The sequence below is a fragment of the Balaenoptera ricei genome, chromosome 12 (genome assembly GCF_028023285.1).
Source record: "Balaenoptera ricei isolate mBalRic1 chromosome 12, mBalRic1.hap2, whole genome shotgun sequence".
In the NCBI taxonomy this organism is placed as follows: Eukaryota; Metazoa; Chordata; class Mammalia; order Artiodactyla; family Balaenopteridae; genus Balaenoptera; species Balaenoptera ricei.
The window spans coordinates 44,060,410-44,084,787 of NC_082650.1; the positions used below are offsets into that span (position 1 = coordinate 44,060,410).

The 24,378-nt window shown below is 37.8% G+C and overlaps 1 protein-coding gene and 1 long non-coding RNA gene across 3 annotated transcripts in view; one reads left to right on the plus strand and one right to left on the minus strand.

Moving 5' to 3' along the window:
* The window catches only part of LOC132375954 (uncharacterized), a 134,797-nt gene that overhangs the window by 33,816 nt on the left and 76,603 nt on the right, over window positions 1–24,378 (minus strand). The window lies entirely within an intron of this gene.
* Window positions 1–24,378, plus strand: part of ROS1 (ROS proto-oncogene 1, receptor tyrosine kinase) — a 113,044-nt gene that overhangs the window by 25,288 nt on the left and 63,378 nt on the right. Inside the window, exons 6-18 of one of the 2 annotated variants that reach the window (XM_059941347.1) lie at window positions 337–485; window positions 1,152–1,290; window positions 3,984–4,185; window positions 5,138–5,214; window positions 6,686–6,808; window positions 6,974–7,158; window positions 7,902–7,999; window positions 11,132–11,628; window positions 12,991–13,203; window positions 13,953–14,063; window positions 15,196–15,374; window positions 17,591–17,782; window positions 21,193–21,293. In XM_059941347.1, the coding sequence (XP_059797330.1) occupies window positions 337–485; window positions 1,152–1,290; window positions 3,984–4,185; window positions 5,138–5,214; window positions 6,686–6,808; window positions 6,974–7,158; window positions 7,902–7,999; window positions 11,132–11,628; window positions 12,991–13,203; window positions 13,953–14,063; window positions 15,196–15,374; window positions 17,591–17,782; window positions 21,193–21,293 (2,266 nt within the window). Of the gene's footprint in view, window positions 1–336; window positions 486–1,151; window positions 1,291–3,983; window positions 4,186–5,137; window positions 5,215–6,685; window positions 6,809–6,973; window positions 7,159–7,901; window positions 8,000–11,131; window positions 11,629–12,990; window positions 13,204–13,952; window positions 14,064–15,195; window positions 15,375–17,590; window positions 17,783–21,192; window positions 21,294–24,378 lie in introns of those variants that run through there. The other variant, XM_059941345.1, reaches the window with a different exon arrangement.

The window sequence follows — 24,378 nt, forward strand, 5'->3', positions numbered from 1 at the left end:
GTGGATGGTTCTGTTGCCCCAGACACACCCTTGGTACCCACCCTTCTAGCCTATATAGAAGTGGTATCACAAGAGAAAACTGGACAGTCTCAGAACACTCCATGTTGCTTGCTTGTAAAAAAACTATCGTCAAAGATAAGTGCGTTCTATGGGGAAAAAAGCTGCCAGACCGACTGGCTGATTTAAAAAAATAAATCACTTGAATATGTGCATCAGTTATTGTTCAGGTGAATAACTGTGGCAAGAGGGTGCTGAGGGCACTAGATGAAGCAGGGACACTCTCTCCTGCTTTGACAGACAGGGGACATGGTGAATGAAACCTTGTTTTCTCCCCAGAAAATACAGACCTCCCCACTGCACCATTTGCTTCTTCCATTGGAAGCCACAGTGTGACATTACGATGGAAATCGGCCAACATCTCTGGAGTAAAATACATCATTCAGTGGAAATATGCACAACTGCCTGGAAGCTGGACTTACACTGAGGTATGAACTGCTGCCCATGTGCCTAAACAGAGACTTTTTCTTCAAATTATTAAAAGTGCCAAATTACTACATATAATTATAGGTGTAAAGACATTCTAGAGAAGATTCAAACGTAAAATGAGTGGTTGGATTAGATGAACTTTAATCTCTGCTACTCTTTATGCTAAACCTTTTATTTTTAAGGAAAATATATTATTGGATGTATATATTATTCCTTCAGCACAGCATCACATAACCAACTACTTATATCATTGGTCATTATCTGCCCATCCCATTGAAAATGATTCCAACTAGGGTGGAAGGCAGGGAGGTCATCCAGGACGGTCCCTTTTAGGAAATCAAAAGCATGTTCAGAGAAAAATAGTCCCAAGACACCAAGTATATTAACATGGAAAAGTAAAGTAAAGCCTTGAGGTAAATGCCATATAATTGAATCCATAATTTTGCAGTTTTGAAGAAGGAAAGAATTTTGGTGTGAATTATGCTGACTGACGTCGGGATGGCTCAGCTCTGAGCTCCAGGCCTCCATTTCAACTGGTCTGGCAGGCCTTGGGTCACTCCATATCCAGAAGGCCATCCATCATCTACAAACAAATCTGTGCTCTTGAGTTACAATATACAGTGGCTATTCCATAAATGCTGATTTTTGTTCTCTTGTTGATTTAGGCCGTGTCCAAGCTCTCCTATGTGGTAGAGCCCTTGCATCCCTTCACTGAATATATTTTTCGAGTGGTTTGGATCTTCACAGCCCAGCTGCAACTGTATTCCCCTCCAAGTCCCAGTTATAGGACTCATCCTTATGGAGGTATGGCATGCACACGTTGCTTAAGAAATCAGGGATTATTCCAAAGCTTTGGTTAGTTCATTTTATTTTAAACAATGAAATAAATTTATTCCTTCATTAATAGACCCATCCAACAATGGAGTACCTAGCTAGGTGCTAAATAGTGTTCTAGGTGCTCACCATACTTCTGTGATCAAAACAAAAATACCCATTCTGGTGGAGAAGAAATACTCTAAGCAGTAAACCTAATAAATAAGGAAAGTATATTGTAAGTAGGAAGATACGGGGTGCTATGGTAAGAGGAATGTTTTGAGCAGGGTCTGTCCTTTAGAAATGGGGAGTGTATTAAAGAAGGTGGTCAGAATAAGTCTCATTAAGCAGTCAGGAATTATGGAAGGTTTTAAAGAAGAGGAGTAGTTGCTTTGAGTACTCCTTAAAAAGATAATTTTGGCCACTACACATGGAATGGATTGAAGGAATGAGAGAGACTGGCAAGTACAGAGGTAGTGAGACCAGCTGGGAGGTTATTATAATACTTTAACATTTGATTAGAGACGATTTAAAAAAACAGTACATATATTGGGGCATTTTCTGATTTCTTCTTTCAAAGATGTGACTTCCATACCAGGAAAAGGACTCAAGCCTAGAACCTTTTAGGGAGGTGAATGCCTGGGGCAGACACTCAGGGAGAGTTGCCTGGTGCTCTCACCCTCAGAGTTAGCTGAGGGGACTTGGGGGGACTTATTCCAAGCCAGATGTTAGATGTCCCTACCCCTCGTTCTGGAGATTCAGCTGTGTGCAGAGACCCTCACTGTGAACTAGGCCTTGGACAGAAGCATAGCTAGACAGCTGATGAAGCTGGTTGGGGCATTTTCCCTCTTCCCTGATTAGTGCTCTCTTCTTGCTTATCAGATTTTAGGGTATGTGTGGCACCTCTGCTGATTATTCCCTGACCATCCTTAGGACCTCAGGTCAGACACTGGCCTAGGGTCATATTCGAAATGTTCCAGATCCGAGTAGAATACGTGGATCCTTCTTCATTCAAAGCAATGCCTCATGTACTCCAATAGTGTTGGAACATTTTCCAGTGCTGGAGACATACCATGGTCCAGGGCCCAAGGCTAGTCAAATCAAAATAATGAAGAAGGCAAATTTTGCTTTCCATTTCTGGGCCTTTCTCTGGATATGCAAGCCCACGTACCCTCCAGGTGTTCCAGTCCTTGTACTGGGTGTCTTTTCCATGGATAGCATCTCATGCCTCAATTCTATCTCACTTTTTTTAGCCACATCAAAACTTATAGAGTTATCTGTTTCATGTTTCATCACTTCATGACTCTTTTCTTTTTTAGCTATGGGAAATATATGATTTTTAGATGGTATTACTGCCTTTTAATTGGGGCCCTTATGAAGATAATTTCTTAATCAGGTGGAATGGTTACCTTGCCTAACCTGACCAGCCTTTTCAGGGACGATTTTTGTGGGGGAGATTTGGACAATAATCACAGTTCACCATGTGACATCTACGTGCTTGAAGTGGAACAGATCATGTCTGTCTGGGCATTGACCCTGAAGAGTTAGTTTTTCTGACATCCTGATTCTGATTCACTGGGAGATGATTCCTACTTCCCTGTTCACCAGGGTGACTGAGTGCATGGAGCAGAGGAGTGACGTGATGGTATTTGTGTTTGCTAAAGCTCAGTCTGAGAGTTGGGGAGGAACTGTATCAGAGAAAGTCTGAGAGATCAATTAAAAAGCCTTTTTAAAACGCAGCCAACGTGAGGGCTGAACTGTCTCTTTTCTCCCCACTCTAAAGGGTCAGGGGTGACGCAGAGCACCTGCCAAAATTGTTCCGAGGCAGAGAGACTACTGAAGAGCAAAGTGACATCGGTCTGTCTTTCTAGGGAAAGAGGAAATAAAAGGGTGTGGTTTCAGGGCGTGGGGGGTATGGAAAGCAGGTGGAGACATGGATGGAAGATAGGCTGTTAGATCTTTTGTTTTCCTTTCTGTTCTTTGTCACTTGGGTAGCTCCTAAAGTCTGTGGGTGAGTGCTTAATTAGCGAATGCATGCTCCTTTCATCCTTCGCAAGGGAAGGGATGTTGCTAAGGCACAGAAAGCCTGGATTCCAGGGGACCTTGGGAGCTGGGGGAGGAAAGTCCAGTCTGGGTCAGCAGAGCTGATGCCAGCAAAAGTGAAGCAGACTGTTCTAATTCAGGCTTATCTAAATCCCTATCTTTAGCTGGAACTAGTCTGGCCACAGCAGTCTAGTGAGGGAATAGGCCCCAGGACTTACTTCTTTTAACTTGTGTTAATCATTGACTCCAGTTTGTTACAGGTTCTCTTCTCCTTCCTAACCTGGTTCCATCCTATGTTTCAACTTATTTAGGTCTCTGGAGATTTTTGATCACTTTTTTTCTAGAACATTTATCCTATTTGCATACTTCCACATTTAATTTTATTGCATAAATTAGAAGTGAGGAAAATAACATTTGAAAGAGTCCCTTAGGAAAGTAGCTAACTGGTATCATTTAGGGATCAAGAATTGCAGTTCATAGATATATTACTATCTTCTCTCTATCACTTCTTGTGAATATTAACAAAAATACTTCATTTATGCTGTTTTCAAAAGAACAACACTTTTTTTCCATTCCTATTTACATTTTTACATTTTTCACTGTATATTTTCTGCTCACGATGTCACCATTATCTCTTCCAGTTCCTGAAACTGCTCCTCTCATTAGCAATATTGAAAGCTCCAGTCCCGACACGGTGGAAATCAGCTGGGTTCCACCTCAATTCCCAGGTGGACCTATTTTGGGTTATAACTTAAGGCTGATTAGTAAAAATCAAAAGTTAGATTCAGGGACACAGAGAACCAGTTTCCAGTTTTACTCCACTCTACCAAATACCACCTACAGGTAAGAATTAAGTGGTGTAGGAAAAATGTAACCAGCATGCAAAGGGGAAAGGTGGGGGGCGGAGGGATAAATTAGGAATTTGGGATTGACATATTCACACGACTATATGTAAAATAGATAATCAACAAGGATCTACTGTGTAGCACAGGGAACTCTACTCGATACTATGTACTAACCTATATGGGAAAAGAATCTGAAAAAGAATAGATATACGTATATGTATAACTAAGTTGCTTTGCTGTAGACCTGAATCTAACACAATATTATAAATCAACTATACTCCAATATAAAATTAAAAAATAGTAACCAGCATGGGTACAGGCATGATAATTATTTAAGAAATAGGGCTAAAAAATTAGTTTAAATGTATTTTGAGAAGTCGCATTGGCTTTGTGCTCTTGGTTTAAGTTACTGTGGTTTTCCTCAAGTTTTTATGCTTATTAGATTACACCATCCTGAGCAAAAACCTTTGTAAGTATTTCTATTATATTCAGAGATAAATATAAATGTGGGCTAATAAATATGGGCTTATAAATATGGGCTAAAAAAGACATTATAAGCACCATAAATATCATTTCTCCATTTAATCCAACATGAAAAAAGGAGGTAAAATTCTGTTAATGGTATTTTTGTATTAACTGTTAAGGGGATTATTTTATTATTGTTAGCTTTTCCAGCATTTACTAAGACCTCTTTAAATTAGGGCATGAATGGGGGTCATGCAGATAGCAGAGTTCAGTTTTTGACCTCTGTGACCCTGAACTATTCTATGGGGAATGCAAACAAGGATGTGATTTATGGTCATTTTAGTGCTAAGCAGTGGCACAAAGTAACTAGATACATGCATTGCCACATCGTCCTTTAAATAGAAATGTTATTGCTCCTTCTATTTTTATCTTATGTTCACACCATGCCATGTAAAATACATCTCTCCAAATTGTTTTTGGAATAGGTTTTCTGTTGCAGCAGTAAATGAAGTTGGTGAGGGGCCAGAAGCAGAATCTAGTATTACCACTTCATCCCCAGCAGGTAGAGACTGGGGATACGCCTCCTGTTACACGGAACTGAGGGGGTGGCAAGGTTGGGTTCAGATCTTAGAGGTCCTGGGTCATCTGGTGCTCCCCAAGACCTTACTGTTCTGCCCAAATGGACACTGTCTTCTGAATACTTGGTAAGTTTTCAATTTTAAATGAGTCCCAGTATTTGACAAATAGGAGTAAGTTGTTTGATCAAAAGTTTCCACGTTGGAATTTAAAAATTAAAAAAAAATTAGGGATTAAAAAAATGGCTTCAGGCAAACCCTTGGTTTCAGTTAAAGTCACTAGTGATTATGACTCTCATTTACACACTTAGGGGATACATATATCGTTTCTGCCCTAACCTCCACCTTACATTATGTATTATCATTTAATACAGATCAGATATCCTTTTCTTCCAGTTTCCTTAAGGTTTTTAAATATATCTAAACTTAATAAGTTACATTTTACCATTCTGAATATTCAGTCTACCAAATTAGCTTCTGTTATTATTTTGCAAGTACCACTTTTTTTTTTTACTTCGGCATTTTAACAATTGCCTTGAGAGATTGAATACTTTCTGCATGATGCCCACGTGAGCAAAATAATAAAAGAAAGTGCTCTCTAAGAAGCACTGGAAATATTTTGGGGAAGCGGGTTAAAAGACTTTGGAATAACACACAAAGATTCAGAATTCTAGGAGTCTGCTCTCCGTTTTCATGGGAACCCCATTTCCTGACTTGATTGCCCCTTCCTCTAATCTGCACACGCCTATGCCAGTGGGTAGAGAATGTCATCTATCACCAGCCTTTAGTTCATTTTTTGGGGCTGTTACTACACTCTGGGAAAGGAGAGGTATTTTTGTTATGCAAGAAGCATCCAGAGGGCGAGTTAAATACAGAGCAGGCTTAAGGTTGTTGTTACCGTGATTATTGCATAACATTTATCAATTACACTAAAAGTGTTCGTCAACGCACACTTCATCAGTCTCTAGTTGAACAGGATGTCAGAGTTCTGTAGTCCTCACATTTCATTACTACGGACCTTTCTCCTGCCTCAAAGGGAGATAATTAAAGACAAAACAGAGACAACCAAAGTTTGTCCATATGTGTGTGTTATGCAACAACCCGCTCCAGCCTGGGCTGGACCACCTCCACCAAGCAGTCAGATTTCTATGGTGGAGGATAATAAGCTGAGCTCCTATTTGGGCAAGGCTGTTGAGAACAGTGGTACCGCATGTGATGTTATTTTGAGGGCATTTAGGGGCACATACCCAGAAATCCTACTTGACTGACACTGTACTTCTCATCCCAATCACAGAATGTGATTTCAACCACAGTTGAAATACCCCAGTGCCTTCAGAGAAAATCTGACCAGCCTCTTTCATGTGCTAGTCCCCTTGTTTTGAAGGGTGGTATTGATCTTTTTTGTGTCAATGTGCATATGATTGGTCTGTCTGTCTAGAAACTGTGTTGTTGTTTTAGTTCAAGAAGAGGAACAGTGGCTCTTTTTATCCAGGAAAACTTCTCTACGAAAGAGATCTTTAAAACATTTAGTAGATGAAGCACATTGCCTTCAGTCAGGGGCTACACACCGTAATATTACAGGTCAGTGTAATAGAGAAAAATGTTTCCTTAGTGTGAAAAGAAAGATCCAGTTTGACTTCAGTTTTAATCCCTTTATTAAGGATTAAAGAAATAAATTCTCTTTCATGGAAGTGTTTTGTCTGGTTGTTACCTAATAACACACATGTATTTGCATGGCTCTTCCAGGAATATCAGTTAATGTCCACCAGCAAGTTGTTTATTTCTCTGAAGGAACTCTCATATGGGTGAAGGGAGCTGCCAACATGTCTGATGTGTCTGACCTGAGAATTTTTTACAGTGGTTCAGGATTAATTTCTTCCATCTCCATAGACTGGCTTTATCAGAGAATGTATTTCATCATGGATCAACTGGTTAGTCTGAGAATTTAAAGTAAACAACTTGATATTGATACTCTAATGCATATCTTGGTATATTTACAAGTAAACATAATTCTTTCATTCAATAATTAGTCACTGAGTGTGTAAGTTTTAGACACTGGGTTAGCAACGAACCATAGATCTAGCCTATAGGAGGGTCTAGACTTTACCTAGTACTAGTCCCGACCTACCATTAAATCATCTTTATTGTGAGTTTTCAGAGCTACGAGTTTATACTAATGATAATTCATCTTCCAGAAGACAGTGGTGGTACCTGAATTATCACTAGATAAAACTGCCAATCGTGATCAAAATCAGCTCCAAGCATTGTGCATTGTATAATAACCATGGATAACTTCAGTAGGTCTCTGAAAATATTGTATTACCAAATCTTTGAGAAGACACAGTTTGCTGTGTTTCAAGTTTCCTTCTTTTAAAGGGACAGGCTGGTCACAATCACTATGGCTGGAAGCCCCTAAGCTTGGAAACAGCTTAAATATTAATAAAAATAGTTGAGTGCCTCTGTAAGCCAGGAAAATACGTACTTGTATTTCACGGATACCAAGAGGATATAAACTCATTAGGATATAGGATATAACACTGTCTTTTAAGGGCTTTTTTATGTTTTCTAAAAGTGCTCTGTGACTAGTGAAATTCTAAACACAGAGCAGTTGCTCAAGAAATACTTGTTGGCCAAATTGAATAGACACTAATTCTACTGATGTACTCTTCTCTAGGTATGTGTCTGTGATTTAGAAAACTGCTCAAACATTGAGGAAGTTACTCCTCCCTCAATTATTGCACCTCAAAAAATTGTGGCTGATTCATACAATGGGTGAGTGTTAGCCTTGTAAATGTGAATTCTCTTCCTTTGGCAAGAATCTTGGGGAAACTTGCTTGCTAATAACATCCTAGTACCAGATGAGCCAATCTATGTATCTGATTTCACATTTAATTAAATCCAGGCAAAGTTTTTTCATTCTTATAGAGCCAAGAGGAAATTTCATTCAAACTTGATCCACAACTTCTCTAGGTAAGTAGTTTTTCCTTTCTCCTTCACAGTAAAATATGGGCTTATGGGAAAGACTTCTTGTCTGGGACTCCGGGGCCTGGGTCCTCGTCTTGGGTATGTCACTATTTTATGCATGACTCAGGGTCTTATTCCCCCTCAATGCTCCCCATGAGAAGCCCTTCCTGCCTCTCTTTCCTCTTTTCATTGCACCGTTTTCTCTTGCTGAGCAATTCAGTACCTGTTCATTTTTCTGGTCTGGTTCTCACATCTATCAGGAGGCTGGTTTAGAAAGAACACTGCTACCACTCACTTTAGGAAACAGAAACTGATAGCTAATAACAAGTTAAAATTTGCCATTACAAATCACTATGTTTCCCCCCTGCCACAAATGAAATGGACACATTTTAGCTCAGTTGTGATGCTAAATTGTAGTAGGACTTCAAGAAAGTAACTTCGTGTCTATGACCTTTGCTTTATCCTTCCATACGGGGAAGACAATAATTCTCAGTTGGGGTATTTTGAGGATGAAATGGGGTATTCACTGTGAATGTATTACATGATCTCCACATGCTCAAATGTGAAGGATGAAAACATAGGAAGTTATTTTGGGGTTATTATTTCTTAAATATAATCAGATAATTACAGGTTAGTAACCAATAAGCAAGGCCAATGTTTGTAAGACTAAACATTTTTCTTTCTTGTAGGGATAAAGTTGTTTTCATTTTGAATGAAAAAAAATATAGTCCATAACATTTTTATCTTTCACGAATTGACTTTCTTGCTCATTATTGATTTAAAACCAAGATTGTCTATTCATATTCTTTCATAATTTACCAGATATTTATTTTAATGTTTTAAGCTTGAGTGAATTACTGAATTACAGGATTTTTCCTTTTTTTTTTTTTAAACCCTGTGATGTAGGACAAGTCCTTTGGACTCTTTGGATCTTATTTTCCTCATTTGTAAAAGTCTAAGATCCTATGAAATGAACTTTGTTGCTGGCAATTACACGAAATGACTCATTCTGAGGATAATGAACTTCACTCACTAAATCAGTCACTCAAAATACATCTCAAAGAGGTCTTTGGTGGCTCTTTCTTCCATTAGGATAAAACTGATTTGTGCTTAGATTTTGAAATATGACTAGAAATTATAATAATAATTATTCAATAATAGTTACCAGGCACTTAATATGTGCTTCTAAGTGCATTACTTCCAATAATTCATTTAATTCTTGTTCAGCCGTATGGGGTAGTACTTTTATTATCCCAATTTTATAGATAGGAAAGCAAAGCACAAGTTGATTTATCGACCGCCCAAGACCATCAGCTGTTTTGCGCTGGAATCAGTATTTGACTTCTTGCTCCAGGGCCTGTCTTCTAATCATCTCCCTATACAATGACAGAGTTTCTGTAAAAATCAAAACTTTTAGCAACCCTTTGTATGTAGTATTCCTGAAGAATTTCAGATAGATGAAATAGTTTATTCTTCTGATTAAAAATAGTTACCATTATGCTGTTATCTTGCATCACTGAATTATTCACTCACTGAGTTTGTACTTATTATAAAATTCTTCCCTCTCCCCCATCCCTGCTGCTTCTCTCTCTCACCTCCGTCCTCCTCCCCCCACACCCAGCTCTCCTCACCTTTCTTTTCTTTTCTTTCCCTTCCAAAGTGACAATGAGGGTTAAAGACCTGCCCTCTTCCCTGCTTCAGTAAAAGAATTGTAATCTTCTGAAATCCCTTCAAAGTCCCTTAACAATTTTGAATTTGGGAAACAAAAGAGGAAGTTAAGAGCCAAGTTATTTCTGCTCTTTGCCTGCCACAATGTTCTCTTAAGAAAAAGAACATAGGTTCATATCTCAACATGAAGTTTACATCTCGGGATGTTATTTGGGCACAGGAGTCTCGAGCATGTTGGTAAAGATTTGGAATAGTCATCAAGGAGAATAAAAGCGGGACTGAACAGGACAAGAAAAATGATTTGACAGTGGTGATGAAAGGTTGGAATACTGCCAACCCACGGCATGGGCTCTTGATAAGAAAGATTTACTAAGCAAAAATATACGTGTGTTAACATCTTTCTCCATGATCACAAATTCTAGATTAGCTACATGCGAATTAATAGTTTTATGTTTTAAAACTGTATTTATAAATTTGATTTATCAATGAAATATTTTGGCAGTGTTTTCTCTTTCATTATTAAAAATCAACCTGTATCATTACCATGATATTTGGCTCCAAATTAGGTGTTTTATCAAAATTCTTCCACTGGCTCCTTTCTCCTGATTGTTGGGTGGTCCTTCCCAGCTGTTTTACTCAATTGTGGGGTATTTCTTCATGATTTTGTAAAGTGGTAGCCCTACCATCTCACTCAATTGTGAATATTTTTAAAAAAAAGCTTAGTCTACTACAAATGCAGAGTAGTACTGCTAGATAACTGTGTAAAATAATAACTGTCCAGTTTAAAAAAAATTGCTTAAATGTTTTTGCTTTCTTCCATTTTGTAATTCACAATGCATGGGAATATTTATTGACAGAATTAGACTAAGAATTTGTGTATATTGGAGAAAAATGTTTCGTAATAAATAACATGTTCGGTCATGTAATTTTTATATAATATGCTTTCCTTTAAGAGTAGATTTCGTTAGAAAACCTTTAAAGACCCTTGCTGTTCTTAAATTCTGATTCCTTAAAAAGTCACATTTAATAATTAGGAGATTATGCATTATAAGGGAGGCTGACATTTTCCAGTGTTCCAACTTCTAACTTAAATGACTAGAGCATATCTTTAATAAATACCTTTACCAGTTTGCACTTTGGGAAACCCTGTACTTATCCACTCTGGAGATATCTGGTTCTGATTGCCCAACAGGATAAAACAATGGGCTGAGGCATTGTTACTCCTTCACCCTTGCACTGAATCACACCAGGCTTCTTTTGCTCCTGTGTCAGGTATGTCTTTTATCTCCTGAGAGACGGCATTTATAGAGTCGATCTCCCCGTGGCTTCTGGTCGGGACTCGGAAGTTGTGCGTATTGTGCAGAGTGGCACATTAAAGGACTTTGCAATCAAGCCACAGTCCAAGCGAATCATTTACTTCAATGACACCGCCCAAGTCTTCATGTCAATCTTTCTGGATGGCTCCGTGTCCCACCTTGTCCTACCTCATGTCCCCTTTACTGATGTGAAGAGCTTTGCTTGTGAAAACAACGACATCCTGGTCACAGATGGCAAGGCTGTTTTCCAACAGGATTCTCTGTCTTTTAATGAGTTCATCGTGGGATGTGACCTGAGTCACATAGAAGAATTTGGGTTTGGCAACTTGGTCATCTTTGGCTTGTACACCCAACCACACCCGCTGCCGGGCTGCCCACAGCAGCTCTCAGTGCTGTTCGGCTCACACCAGGCCCTGGTTCAGTGGAAGCCCCCTGTGCTCGCCATTGGAGCCAGTGAGTGCCCTGTCCCCAGCCTGGAGACTGGCCTTGCCGGAAGGAGAGGAAAGCTTGAATGGCTTGACATGCGACTCAACTTTGAGGGCCCATGTGTGATTATTTAGTCATCAACCCAAAGCGCTACTTAGTGCTCTCTCTCTCTCTTTCACACACACACACACGTGTTTATACATTTGTTCTACATTTATCAGTTTTGCATTAAGAGACTCTCTATATTTCATCATATATGTCCCAACAGAACGGTTGGAGCATTTATTGAGCGTCTCCTTGGAGTCAGGCACTGACATTCTAGTCTGAGGGAATGCATTAGCCAGGGGGATGGAGCACTTGGGTTGAGATCATGTATCCAGGGAGATCTTGCATGAATTTGAGCCTAAAACTCTCTGGACTTGAATTTTCATCTCTGGAGAGGCAGCATGTGTGGTGGGTATGCAGGTGGGCTCTGGAGCCAGCCTGCATGGATTCAAAGGCTGGTCTTGCCCTTTTTTAGCAGAATGACCTGGGCAAGTTACTTAACCACTTCATGCATGTTTCCACTACTGGAAATAAAAATATTAATTATATATTTCTATGGGATTGTCATACAGACCAAATTAAGATGCATAGGTAGAACACTTAGAACAGTGTCTAGCACAGCTTTTGGCAAATTTTTTCTATAAAGGAAGGACCAGATAGTAAATATTTTCAGCTTTGTGGGTCATATGGCTTCTGGCATAGCTACTCAACTCTGTCTTTGTGGTGTGTAAACAGCCATAGATAAAATGTAAATATGTAGCTGTGGCTGTGTTCCAGTACAACTTTATTTACAAAAACAGGCAGTGGGCCAGATGTGGCCTGTGGGCTGCCGTTTGCCAACCCCTGGTCCCCTAGAGTATCTAGCAAACATTGGCTATTTTTTACTTTAAGACTAAGTTAATTATGTCTGTTTGCTGTATATGTCAAAGATGGCTGAAAATGAATTAGCAAAAAAAAATTCTTTTGTATTGTTTGGGCTTCTAGGAGGGAGATGCTCTACCAACACTGGGAATTATATTAGAGATTCATCATTAAGCATTTGTTTATTAGGAGCTTGTATAGAAAACCTCTCCGACAGTTCTATGCAGCCAATCATACAGCACTGACAGGGGAACAGTGGCTTCCGATTTGTTGGGCATGATGTCTCCTTTGATGGGACAAAATGAGTGGGTGGGATGACCACTGTCCTAGTCACGTCACCAAGTTAACCCTGGTGATTATGGGGCAACAGGCCCAATTATCCTTTCACTCAAGGTGAAGCTGTAGATAAATTTACTGACAGTCCTTTGTTTGCCCTTGCTGATGTCATCCTCGTCAGTAATATTGTTTAACTCTTCCAATTAGGCCCTTCCGCCTGGCAGAACTGGACTTACGAGGTGAAAGTATCAACCCAAGACTTTCCTGAAACCACTCACGTGTTCTCTAATATAAGTGGGACCATCCTTAATGTACACGACCTTCAGAGTGCTACGAAATACAAGGTTTTTGTGAGAGCAAGTTCTCCCAAGGGGCCAGGCCCTTGGTCAGAGCCCTCAGTGGGAACTACCCTGGTACCAGGTGAGAAAATATTCTTGATTTAGGGAGTGATTCTGACAAAAAGCCTTTCTCCCTATGTCCTTTAAAATTTCTCCCCTTCGATGTGGTAAAAAAATTAGAATGAGGGTGCGTTGACCCCTTGAGGATGTGTTTATTATCTGAGATTAGGAAAGCAAATGAAGCATTGTGTGATATTTATGTTCCTAACCTGCTATTTTAAACTATCCAAGATATTTTTTAACAAACAATATAATTCTCCTCTTCTTCATGGTTTTCTCCTTTCTCATGGTTTATTAAGCAGTAGCCCTCCTTGAACTCTGAAGGTCTTGGTGAGAGAAGCTGAGGGGTTGTAAATTATGTTGAATTCTATCCTCTTGGTTGAAAAAAAATGGAAAGATAACTGACCCATTTATACTACTGTTGTTATCACAATCGCTTCTGGGTGCTCTGAATAGGACCATGGCCACCAATAGCTAAAGCAAAAAAAAAAAAAAAAAAAAAATTCTGCCATGACCATGGCATTGCTATAGAGGAAATATCGCTACACATTTCTCTTCACATTCAATTACAACTATTTACACAAAAATCAGAAAGTATGTTTAATATGATAGATAATTCTTTTAAGCAGATACAATTACTCATATTATTCCAGAGTATTTTTCAAAATGCTGATTGACTTTATGAAGGAAATCTAAGGTATAAATGTGTACCTAAAAAAAGTGTGTTTTCTGTGATATTTCTTTCAATTTTTTTTTTAAAAAACCAAACAGCTGCAGAGCCACCATTTATCATGGCTGTGAAAGAAGATGGGCTTTGGAGTAAACCATTAAATAGCTTTGGCCCAGGAGAATTCCTATCCTCTGATATGGGAAATGTATCAGGTAAACACCAAGTCCCCTGTACACTTGGATGGCAGGTTTCTACTTGTAAGACTTCCTGAGATATTCAACCAATCAAAAGGATTGAGTATTTTAGTATTAGGTCAATAATGAAAGGAACAAATATTGACTGAACTATTCTGCCAGTGACACTATTAAGAAAATGTCTGTTCTCAAGGAGGAGGGCCATTTATTACTCCACAAAATGTAGTTATTTAATGACTTATGCCTATTTCAGGAAGGCTTTGATATACTTCTCACGTATTTTAATTTCTCAATGTTGTCTCACAGTAACAGCCTAACTTGTTCCATGAAGACAGCTATAGTTAAGTAATTTATTATGAGTTTGCTATCAGACTGGAGCACAGAACAGCTATGTGAAGTTCTAAATCAAGTATAAGAAAGAATTTCATGACAAAGAAGATTAAGTAATGGTATCTTACTTTAATGGCATCTTCTATAATTTATTATTATTTATTTATTATTTAATGGCATCGTCTATAATTATCTAATTATTAGATCTCTTTGTTTGGCTATTAAAAGTACCACAGCATTTCTGACCAAAATGAGTTGGACTTAGGAGCCAGTGTGGTACTAATAGGAAGAATGATGCTTTGAAGTTGGCTTGAATCTGGGCTCCTCCTCTTTTCATCTGTGAGACCTCGGGCAGAATAGATAATTTCACGGAGTCTTGGGCTCGCCATGTCAAAAATGGGGATGGGGAGTTCCCTGGTGGCCTAACAGTTAGGGGTCTGGGCTTTCATTGCCATGGCCCAGCTTTAATCCCTGGTTGAGGAACTGAGATCTTGCAAGTCTCGCAGCACAGCCAAAAAAAAAAAAAATCGGGATGATTTCTACTTCATAGCTTTGTTTTAAGAGTTGAGTGAAATAGGTAAAAGTATCCAAGACAATGTTTGGCAAAGAGGAGACACTCAATTACTATTAGTTCCTCTCTCTAGTTCCAAGGGTTAAGATTTTGGGATAATATCCTTGACAGATCCTTGAAGCTCTAGTGAGTATCTATGTTAGTATATGCTTTAATGTTATGTTGAAGTGCATGTATGATTTGTTGACTCGCCATGTTTACACTGGCATGTATGAAAAAATAACTGCTACCAATTCACTTTGTTTTGAGACATGGATTGGTATAACAACAGCCTCTACTACAGCGACATGAAAGGTGATGTCTATGTGTGGCTGCTGAATGGGACGGACATCTCAGAGAATTATCACATACCCAACATTGCAGGAGCAGGGGCTTTAGCTTTTGAGTGGCTGGGTCACTTTCTCTACTGGGCTGGAAAGACATACGTGGTAAGTACAAGCCTGGCATTCTGGATGCTCTCAAAAAATGCCCACCCATTTCAGTGATTGGAATGTAATTTTCATGATTTTTTTCATACTTGTGTACCACCTATGCTAATATTTACTTAGTATTTGTCTCTAAGCCTACTCACGTTTTAATTAAAATGTATTTAGGTATAAAGGAAATTTTATATCACTATGTGGTGTATTAGTCACATGTTTTCAATACTATCTTAAAATAAATATATTAAAATGTTCACCAGTGGGTTAGTGTCCTAGGGAAGATGGCACACTCCAAAGGCATGATTAAAAGAAACTAAGTGAGGGGACTATTTTCAAAGGTATCTACAGGGCTAAGGAAAATGAACAAAGGATGGTGAAGCATGCCCTGGGCTAGCAAGTGTGGGAGGATATTACTGCCACCAGGCATAAAGGGCAAGGGAAAGAATGGTGAGGGCTGTAGCTTTAGGAGAGTTGCTGACATGAAAACCAGCCACTGTCAAAATGTATGGTCTAGCAAGGACTGATACGGGGGTACATATGTACCCCCATCCCTCTTTTCTTCTGGCATCTGATCTTCTGCCAGTGCTTCCATTGGCTGAAACTCTCTGGAAGCCAGAGAACAATGGAGCTAGGTTGATGTAGTCCATTGATATCAGGCTCAGGGGGCACAGAGGAGGGTGGAGAGGGTGAAGAGTGGATTTGGGGGCAAGATGAAGACATCCCGCGCATTGTGCACACTGAAGAAAAGGATGGTTGATGATGAGAACACTGGTCTAACAGATCAAGAAATATGGTATGGAAATCGTTTTCTAATCAGGAAGGCATGTGTCCATTCATTTATTTACTCATTATCTGTTACCAATATGTTTAGAGTCTTGAGAATAGGCATAGTAGAGAATATGTAGAAAATAGACGACATGCCTCTGCTCTTTTAAAAAAAAATATCAGCTTTGTTGAGATATAATCCATGTACCAGAAAATTCACCCTTTGATTGTATAAAATGCAGTGGTTTTTAGTATGTTCAGTGTTGTGCAACCATCACCTCTTGCCCCTGCTCTTTTCATGACATAAAAATACATTCATGAATTAATAGAAGAAGCATACAGAGCAATGTATTTAGAAGCAAAGCAATATGGTATAGTCTGAATTCATAAGTGCCAATGACTTGTAGGCAGAATGGAGCTGACTGGGGTTAATCAGAGAATGCTCCCCAAAATGGGTTAGTTTGAAAATAGTTTTGAAGGAGGAAGTGGAAGAGTGGGATAAAAACTGGTTTCAAGTATTTGCTCTGTCTCTTATAAAACTGTTCAACTCCTTGAAAAATTACTTAACTTCTTTGAACCCAGTTTAGTTGTGAAAAAGTAGGAAATAGAAATCCTTTACAGGCTTAATGTGAGGGCTAAAAGAGCTAATATTTTAAAGATTGAAAAAAAGAAGTATAGTGCCTGGCACATAATAGGTACTCAATAATGATAGTAATTAATATTATGGAGATATACTGACAGGAGCAAGGAGAGAGACATCACCATTTATCAGGAGTACTCATCTTCTTTGGGAGCCTAATCAAATACATTTTTATGTGTTGATTGGATGTATGATTAGGAAGAGCAAGTATTTTTTTTTTTTTTTTATAAATTTATTTATTTTATTTATTTATTTTTGGCTGCATTGGGTCTTCATTGCTGTGCACAGGCTTTCTCTAGTTGTGGCGAGCGGGGGCTACTCTTCATTGTGGTGTGCAGGCTTCTCATTGCAGTGGTTTCTCTTGTTGTGGAGCACAGGCTCTAGGTGCACAGGCATCAGCAGCCGTGGCCTGCGGGCTCTAGAGTGCAGGCTCAGTAGTTGTGGCGTGCGGGCCTAGTTGCTCCACGGCATGTGGATCTTCCCAGACCAGGGCTCGAACCTGTTTCCCCTGCATTGGCAGGCGGATTCTCAACCACTGCGCCACCAGGGAAGTCCCAAGAGCAAGTATTTTAACTCAAAATAAATGTATCTCCTTTCTCTTTAGAGGCATGAAAAGGAGTAAACTTCCTTATAAACTCTAACTTTCTTATAACTTCTGTTATGTTTCCAAGGCTAGGCACACTACCCAGCACATAGTGCCAATAAATACTTGTGGTTGTACAAATGAATGTATGAATGCAGTAGTTTACTAACAATTGCAATAAACTATTCATGATGCCATTTGAAAATTACTAACTGACATGATTATGTTTTATAGATACAAAGGCAGTCTCTGTTGACAGGACACACAGACATTGTGACTCACGTGAAGTTGTTGGTGAATGACATGGTGGTGGACTCAGTTGGCGGATATCTCTATTGGACCACACTGTATTCAGTTGAAAGTACCAGGCTAAATGGAGAAAGTTCCCTTATACTACAGGCACAGCCTTGGTTTTCTGGGAAAAAGGTGAAAATTAAAAATAAGATCTGATCATTTAATAGTACTAAATAATGCTGTTTTATAGTTATAATAATACTGTTTCTGCTTATTGTGAGTTGTTCAGGTAGAATCTGAAAAGAAATACTGTTATGGTAAGATCTTGGTATAACCAAACTTTCTCTAAGTCTTATTGATTGTCATAATTGATTAAATAAATTAGAATATAATATGGAGATTTTTATAGTTTGCTTTACCTTGAATGGACTCACACTTTAAGAGCATTTTAATTTCCGTCTGTTTTCATACTCTTTAGGAATTCTTTGGATATTTTAGAGCTTCTTGTTGGGTGATGATTAGGTGTTTTATTATTTTCAATCAATTTCTGGTACTGACTGCTCTAAAAACTGTGGAACTCCTAGGAAAGTTGACTTCTCTGTGCCTGTTTCATTATCTGAAAAACGGGAATATTAACAATTGTCCTACCTCTTAGGGTTGTTGTGAAGATTAAATGAGATAATTCATGGGAAGTAGTGAGAATAGTTCCAGGCACATGGTAACCACTCAATAGTTAAGCTTGTATTTTTAAACTCAATCTAAAAAATACCCTGATATAGAAATGGTTCTAAAACAAATGTTATTTTTACTTCCTCAACTTCTAGAAGCAATACCTATTTTTCTTGATCCTGTTTAGCTACCCTCTAGCAACCCATCTAAATTTCTGAATTTTGTTTTTTCTGATCATCATAATAATATATGTCTACTGTAGAAAATTTAGAAATTACAGAAAAGCATGAAGAAGAAATATATCATTTATACTATTTCTATCTAGGCTATTTCTTAAAATTTTCTTATTTTTTTAAAGCCTTTTTTGTTGTCAGTAGCGATAATACAGATGTATCAGATCATTTATAAACAAACAAATTGTTGAGTCACTGATCCTCAATTCCATAGGATGTATCAGTTATAATTCCTAAGATTGGCACCTACAGATTATAACACAGATATTTAAAAGAAATAGAAATTTACACACCATATCCAGAGATTAATTATTCCTGTCAAATGATGAAAAATCCCTTAATTCTATTTTAGAGCCACTTGAGTCTGAATATAAAGAAAGTATATTTTTTATGTTTCAATAAACAATGTTAGGGGAAAAACTTTTTTGTGTAAAAGCATATTAAAGGTAACAGTATATCAGGAGTAACTTCCTATTCATCCCTGAGACTTTGTCAGTAATCTCCCTGCTGTCCTGATCTTGTCGTTTGAGCTTTTTCTACTCAGGATAGCTCGGGAGTGGCCCTGGGGACTTTTCTGTAAATGAGTGAATCATTAGATTTCTCAGCATGTTTGAGGAAATACACTTTTCTTTAAAATCCACTCCAAATACTCTCACAGGCTGGCTAATGTTGTTGCTACTTGTGCAAATCTGTGTTCTGGTTCTGTGACTTGTTGTCTTATTCATCTGCCTCCATTAATGCTAGTAGGTGTTTTGAAGGTAATATGTTTTGCACTGAGCAAAGCGCTCCATCTCACTGTCATTCCTTTCTGTGTTACTCACAGATTTATCACGGAGTATAAGATACTTTGCAATCAACAGGTGTAATAAAATAGTTAGCCAATCATTTATAGAAAGACTCATTTGTGTGATGAAAAGGGAGAATGAAATGAGATATTCATTTAAAGTGAAAAGATACTTTTTGCCACATCTGATGTGTCAGGCTAATAGTATATAGTACATTTTACCAGGGGATTAAACTTCAAGGTTTTCGTTTAGATCAAAGGGATTATTTCCTAGGTATGGGAGTTACTAGACGTAACAATGGTTACCAAAGATTTATGGAACACCTTCTGACACTGCTTAAATATGGGCCCAAATGGCTGGTGTAAAGGAATGGGGTAATGATCCAACACCTGAATTTCACTTATAGCTTGAAGTTTGTTGTATTCCAGCAAAGGGAGTTGTAGAATCTCTTTTTTAAGAGATAAAGTAGAGTTAATCTGTAATTTAGAAAACTCTAGTGCATCTCATTATAGATACCCAAACAATATTAACCTGGTTTCACTTTAACTGGAAAAATTATCAATAAATCTCTTTTAGCCTGAAGAGAGGACATAATTCAACTCCCGAAAGGCTAGGAATTGCTAGAATAGTTTTCTACCTTTTGGGAAAGGAGTAGGTTGAGTTTTCTTGAAGATTGAAGGCTGTGATTTACATGACTACTGAAGGTTCTTGCAGCCATGGGTCTGGAGATTATTTCTTTGTAGCAAGCCTTGGGTAACCTGCCAGCAAGTATTTTTAGTTGTTGGATACTTTATTGTATTCTTTTTACATTTTTCACTGGCTCATCTTTTTGTTTATATGCTGTTGTATCTTGCTAAAGATACAGTCATCAACTTTAATCCTATCTGATACCTCTCAGCCTCTAGGTCTGCCATAGAAAGACTCTGCTATTCTGAGGTCAGACTCCTAGCAATCTCAACTCATTTGAAAAATACCTATAAAGCCAAAGAAAGCAAAAAAGATCCTTTGGATTGTAACTTCTATCTCATGCACCTTATTTCATAGGAGAAACAGTCCTCCCTCAGGCCTCACGTCGTCAACTGGATGTAAAATTGAGACATAGATTGTAAAAAGAAGACAAAGAAACAGTAGTGAGAAGTAGTTGTAAGATGTCAGCTGGAAATAGGACTTTATATATACATGACTCTATCCAATTATATCACATAAAAACCCTGTTTGTGTTATATTTTAGAAAAATGTCAGGATGTTTTTGGTTGTAATTAACAGGAGATATAATTTTAAATGGTTTGAACCACTGGTTCTCAAACTTGGAGACACATTGGAATTACCTGGGGAATATGAAGACATACTGGAGACTGGGTACCATCTCCAGAGATCAAAATTTAACAGGATGCAGACTGGGAATTGAGAAGTTTAAAGAACTCCACTGGTAATTCTAATGAGCAGCAATTGCGAACAACTGATTTAAACAATGATCAAATTCATTGGCTTATGTGGCTGAAGAGTCCAAAGTTATGGCTAGCTTTGGACAAGGCTTTGCACAGTGGCTCAAAGTCCCTCATTCAGTAGGACCTGGAGTGTGGTTGAAAATTTATATTTGTAACAAGTTCCCAGGTGATGCTGATGCTGCTGGTCCAAGACTCAAACTTTGAGAACCACTAGAGATAAGTATATAGAAGTGAATAACAGATACTTCTTGCCATTTGGGGATTTTTAGGAAACCAGTGCTTATATAAAAATTACATAGTAATAGACATACTCATATAATATTTATATTCAGTGAAAGGCAAAAATCACTGAGTTTATTATTCCAAAGAGGATGTTAAAGAGAAATCTGTAGCTTAAGTGTGACATAATCACAAAGGTATCCTTAAACATGTATTTGATTTGTTTTCTTTCCATATTTTCTATTTAGGTAATTGCTCTAACTTTAGACCTTAGTGATGGGCTCCTGTATTGGTTGGTTCAAGACAGTCAGTGTATTCACCTGTACACAGCTGTTCTTCGGGGTCAGAGGTAAGTAAGATTGAAGGCAATTGGTTGAGAATAAGAGAACAACCTGCTCCTCAGTTATAAATGATAGTGCATGAGAATTCATTTATTCTTCCAATAAACATTTACTAATTTTCCACTGTGTTGCATGCATTGTGCTTGTAAGGAAAGGTAAGTTTGTAAATAACTAATTACTGTAGGATATGGTGAATACTGTGATAGGGTGTAAAGAGAGTCCAGTAGAGGCACTGAGGAGAATGCCCCTCAAGAGCCCAGGAAATGGGTGGATGGGTTTTTCTGCTTCTTACTATAGTCTCCAACTATGATTACAGATTTGCCTATAACTCTTTAGCTGACGTATCTGCATGCTTTGTATTTAGTATTGTTATCTATATACTTGATTATATTGTATTTCCTTTTATTACTATAAAATATCCTCATTCATCTATGGTAATACTCTTCATCTTATAGGCTATTTTGTCTGATAGTATTAGTAAAGTCATAGCAGCTTTCTTATGCTTAGTATTTGCATGGTACAGCTCTTTATATCTCTTTACTTTCAATTTTCGTCTTTACATTTAAAATGTGTCTCTTGTAAATAGCATATAAGGTTTTGCTTTTTTATGCAGTCTGACAATTTCTGCCTTTTAATTGGGGTGTTTGGTTCATTTACATTTAATATAATTATTGATATGTTGGGATTTAAGTCTACCATCTTGGTGTTTGACTTCCATTTGTCTCATCGGCTGTTCATTCCTCTGTTCTACTTCTCTGCATTTTTGAGGGTAAATAAAATACTTTTTTAGTATTCCATTTCATCTCCTCTCATGATATTTTAATTATATGTATTTATAATTTTGTTTAGGTTGCTTTAGAGAGTAAAATATGCATTTTTAACATTAAATGTCTTCAACTTACCACAGTCATATTCAAAATATTCTTACTTCATAAATGATTTTAAAACTTTATGGTGATATGTTTCCAATTATTACCCTTTCTTGTTGTCATATATTTTACTTTCATCTACACTCTAAAATCCATGTTCATTACTATTTTTAGTTTAAACAGCCAATAGTTTTTAACTTCAAGGAAACGGTTACATATCTCAAATTAAAATACAGGACATAAAATCATTAAAGAAGAGCAGTTAAAGGGAGAATTTAGAGGTCATATTATTACATAGATGAGGAAACTGAAACCACAGATGTGTATAAATTTGCTGATTGTCACATGGTAAATTAGAGAGATAGTCAGGAAAAGGTTAAAGTAAAACAAAAGGTCCTGCTCTAGGGCAGAGATTTCTAATATTGGGTTCTTGGACCCCCTAGGGAGGTCATGGAGGGCTTCAGGTTGTGTGTGAGTGCTTGGAAATTGAGCATCCATTCATTTCATCAAATTTTCAAAAGAATTTAATCTTACAAAGACCAAGAATTTGTGCTCTATGAAGACAATGTCAAAATTACTTTTAGATTAAAAAATACATATTTTTTGGTTTATGGAAAAACTCTTAATCATAGAGACTATGAAAACAGAGTATATGTTTAAAAACCTATAATGCATACAAGCATAAACACAGCAAATCTGATTAATCATTTATTTCATATCAGCTATAACATACAGCTCTGGTTTGTTTCCCAACTGTGAACCACAGAAAACTGGTTGTTCCCTTCCCTAGAAATGTAAGGTACTGGTGATCTGATTGTCAAAAGAATCTGTCTGTGAGATATAGACGGTGTTCAAAGTGACAGTGTCCTGAAGGATTACGGCTCACTCTCCCTGTCTGTACATTCCAGAGGACAGGCTAGCTGGCGTTGAGAGCCCAGCTCCTCAAGTGTCCAGAAAAATCAGTATTATTGGATTTACCAGATAGAGGAAGGAAGTTTCTCCTTTAAAAGTGCATTTCCTTATCTCAAGGTTAATAATTTTCCTTGTATGCATGCCCAGTGGAGTGCAGCAGATCTTGACAAGGTTACACAAAGGACAGGCACTTTTGCCCTCCACGTAAGACTTGCCTTTTTATCACACTGGGGGAAAAAAAAGCTGTACATAGAGACAGGGATTCCAGAGCCATGTTACAAGCAGAAATTTTTTCCTATTATATAATCAAGCTTCCTTCTTCTGCATTTTAAGTTCCTCACCTCTAGTCTAGATCAGCACTGCCCAATACAACTAATGCGAGCCACAATATAATTGTAAATTTCCTTGTTGCCTCATTTTAAAAGTAAAAGCATATAGGTAAATTATTGAGTTATTTGTATTCCTTTTTCATATTAATTCTTGGATAGCTTGGGTGTATTTTACATGTACTGCACATCTCATTTTGCACACTAAGTTTTCATAGGAAATACTTGATCTGCAGTTAGATTTTATAAAATTTACAATTGAAAAAGTTGATTTATGTACCCAGGTTTTTCCAAAATAAAGTTTTAAAAGTTTTCCAGTAAATCATACATATGATTCATAATATATAAATCAAATATTAGCTTAAAATTTTAACCTAAATTAATTAAGATTAAATAATATAAAAATTCAGCTCCTCAACTGTAGTAGCCACATGTCAAGGGCTCAGTAGTCACCTGTGGCCTAGTGGTTACATTACTGGACAGTGTAGTTCTAGCATAGAGTAGAGATGAGATTAGCTGTCTGTTGTCGTTCAGCATATTCTGAACTTGACAACTGTAAGCTGCCTTTCAAACTGCTCTTCCCTTTCCTATGTACAGCCATTACCTTTGGTTTATTAAAGAATGAATCTATTACCAACATATAACGTATATATAATCTATAACAACATATCTGTCTTGGATGTTGAAAAGGGTGCATCTGTCATAAAAGTTCAGGCATATTTAGTCATGTCAGGACTGAGTATATTGCTCCAAAGGAGCCTACACCCTGCTGTTCCCTCTGCCTAAAATCGTCCCCAAACCCAGTTCGCTTGGTTACTTTGTGTTCAGATTGCATGGCTCAGCTTAAACATCGTTCTCTAAGAGTGGCTTTCTCTGACCAGACCCCATTAGGTCTCCTTGTTTAGGAGCCCACTCTACCTTTCCTTTTACAGTGCCATTCAATGGTGTAGATATTTGCTCATTACCTGCCTATTCTGCTAGGCTGT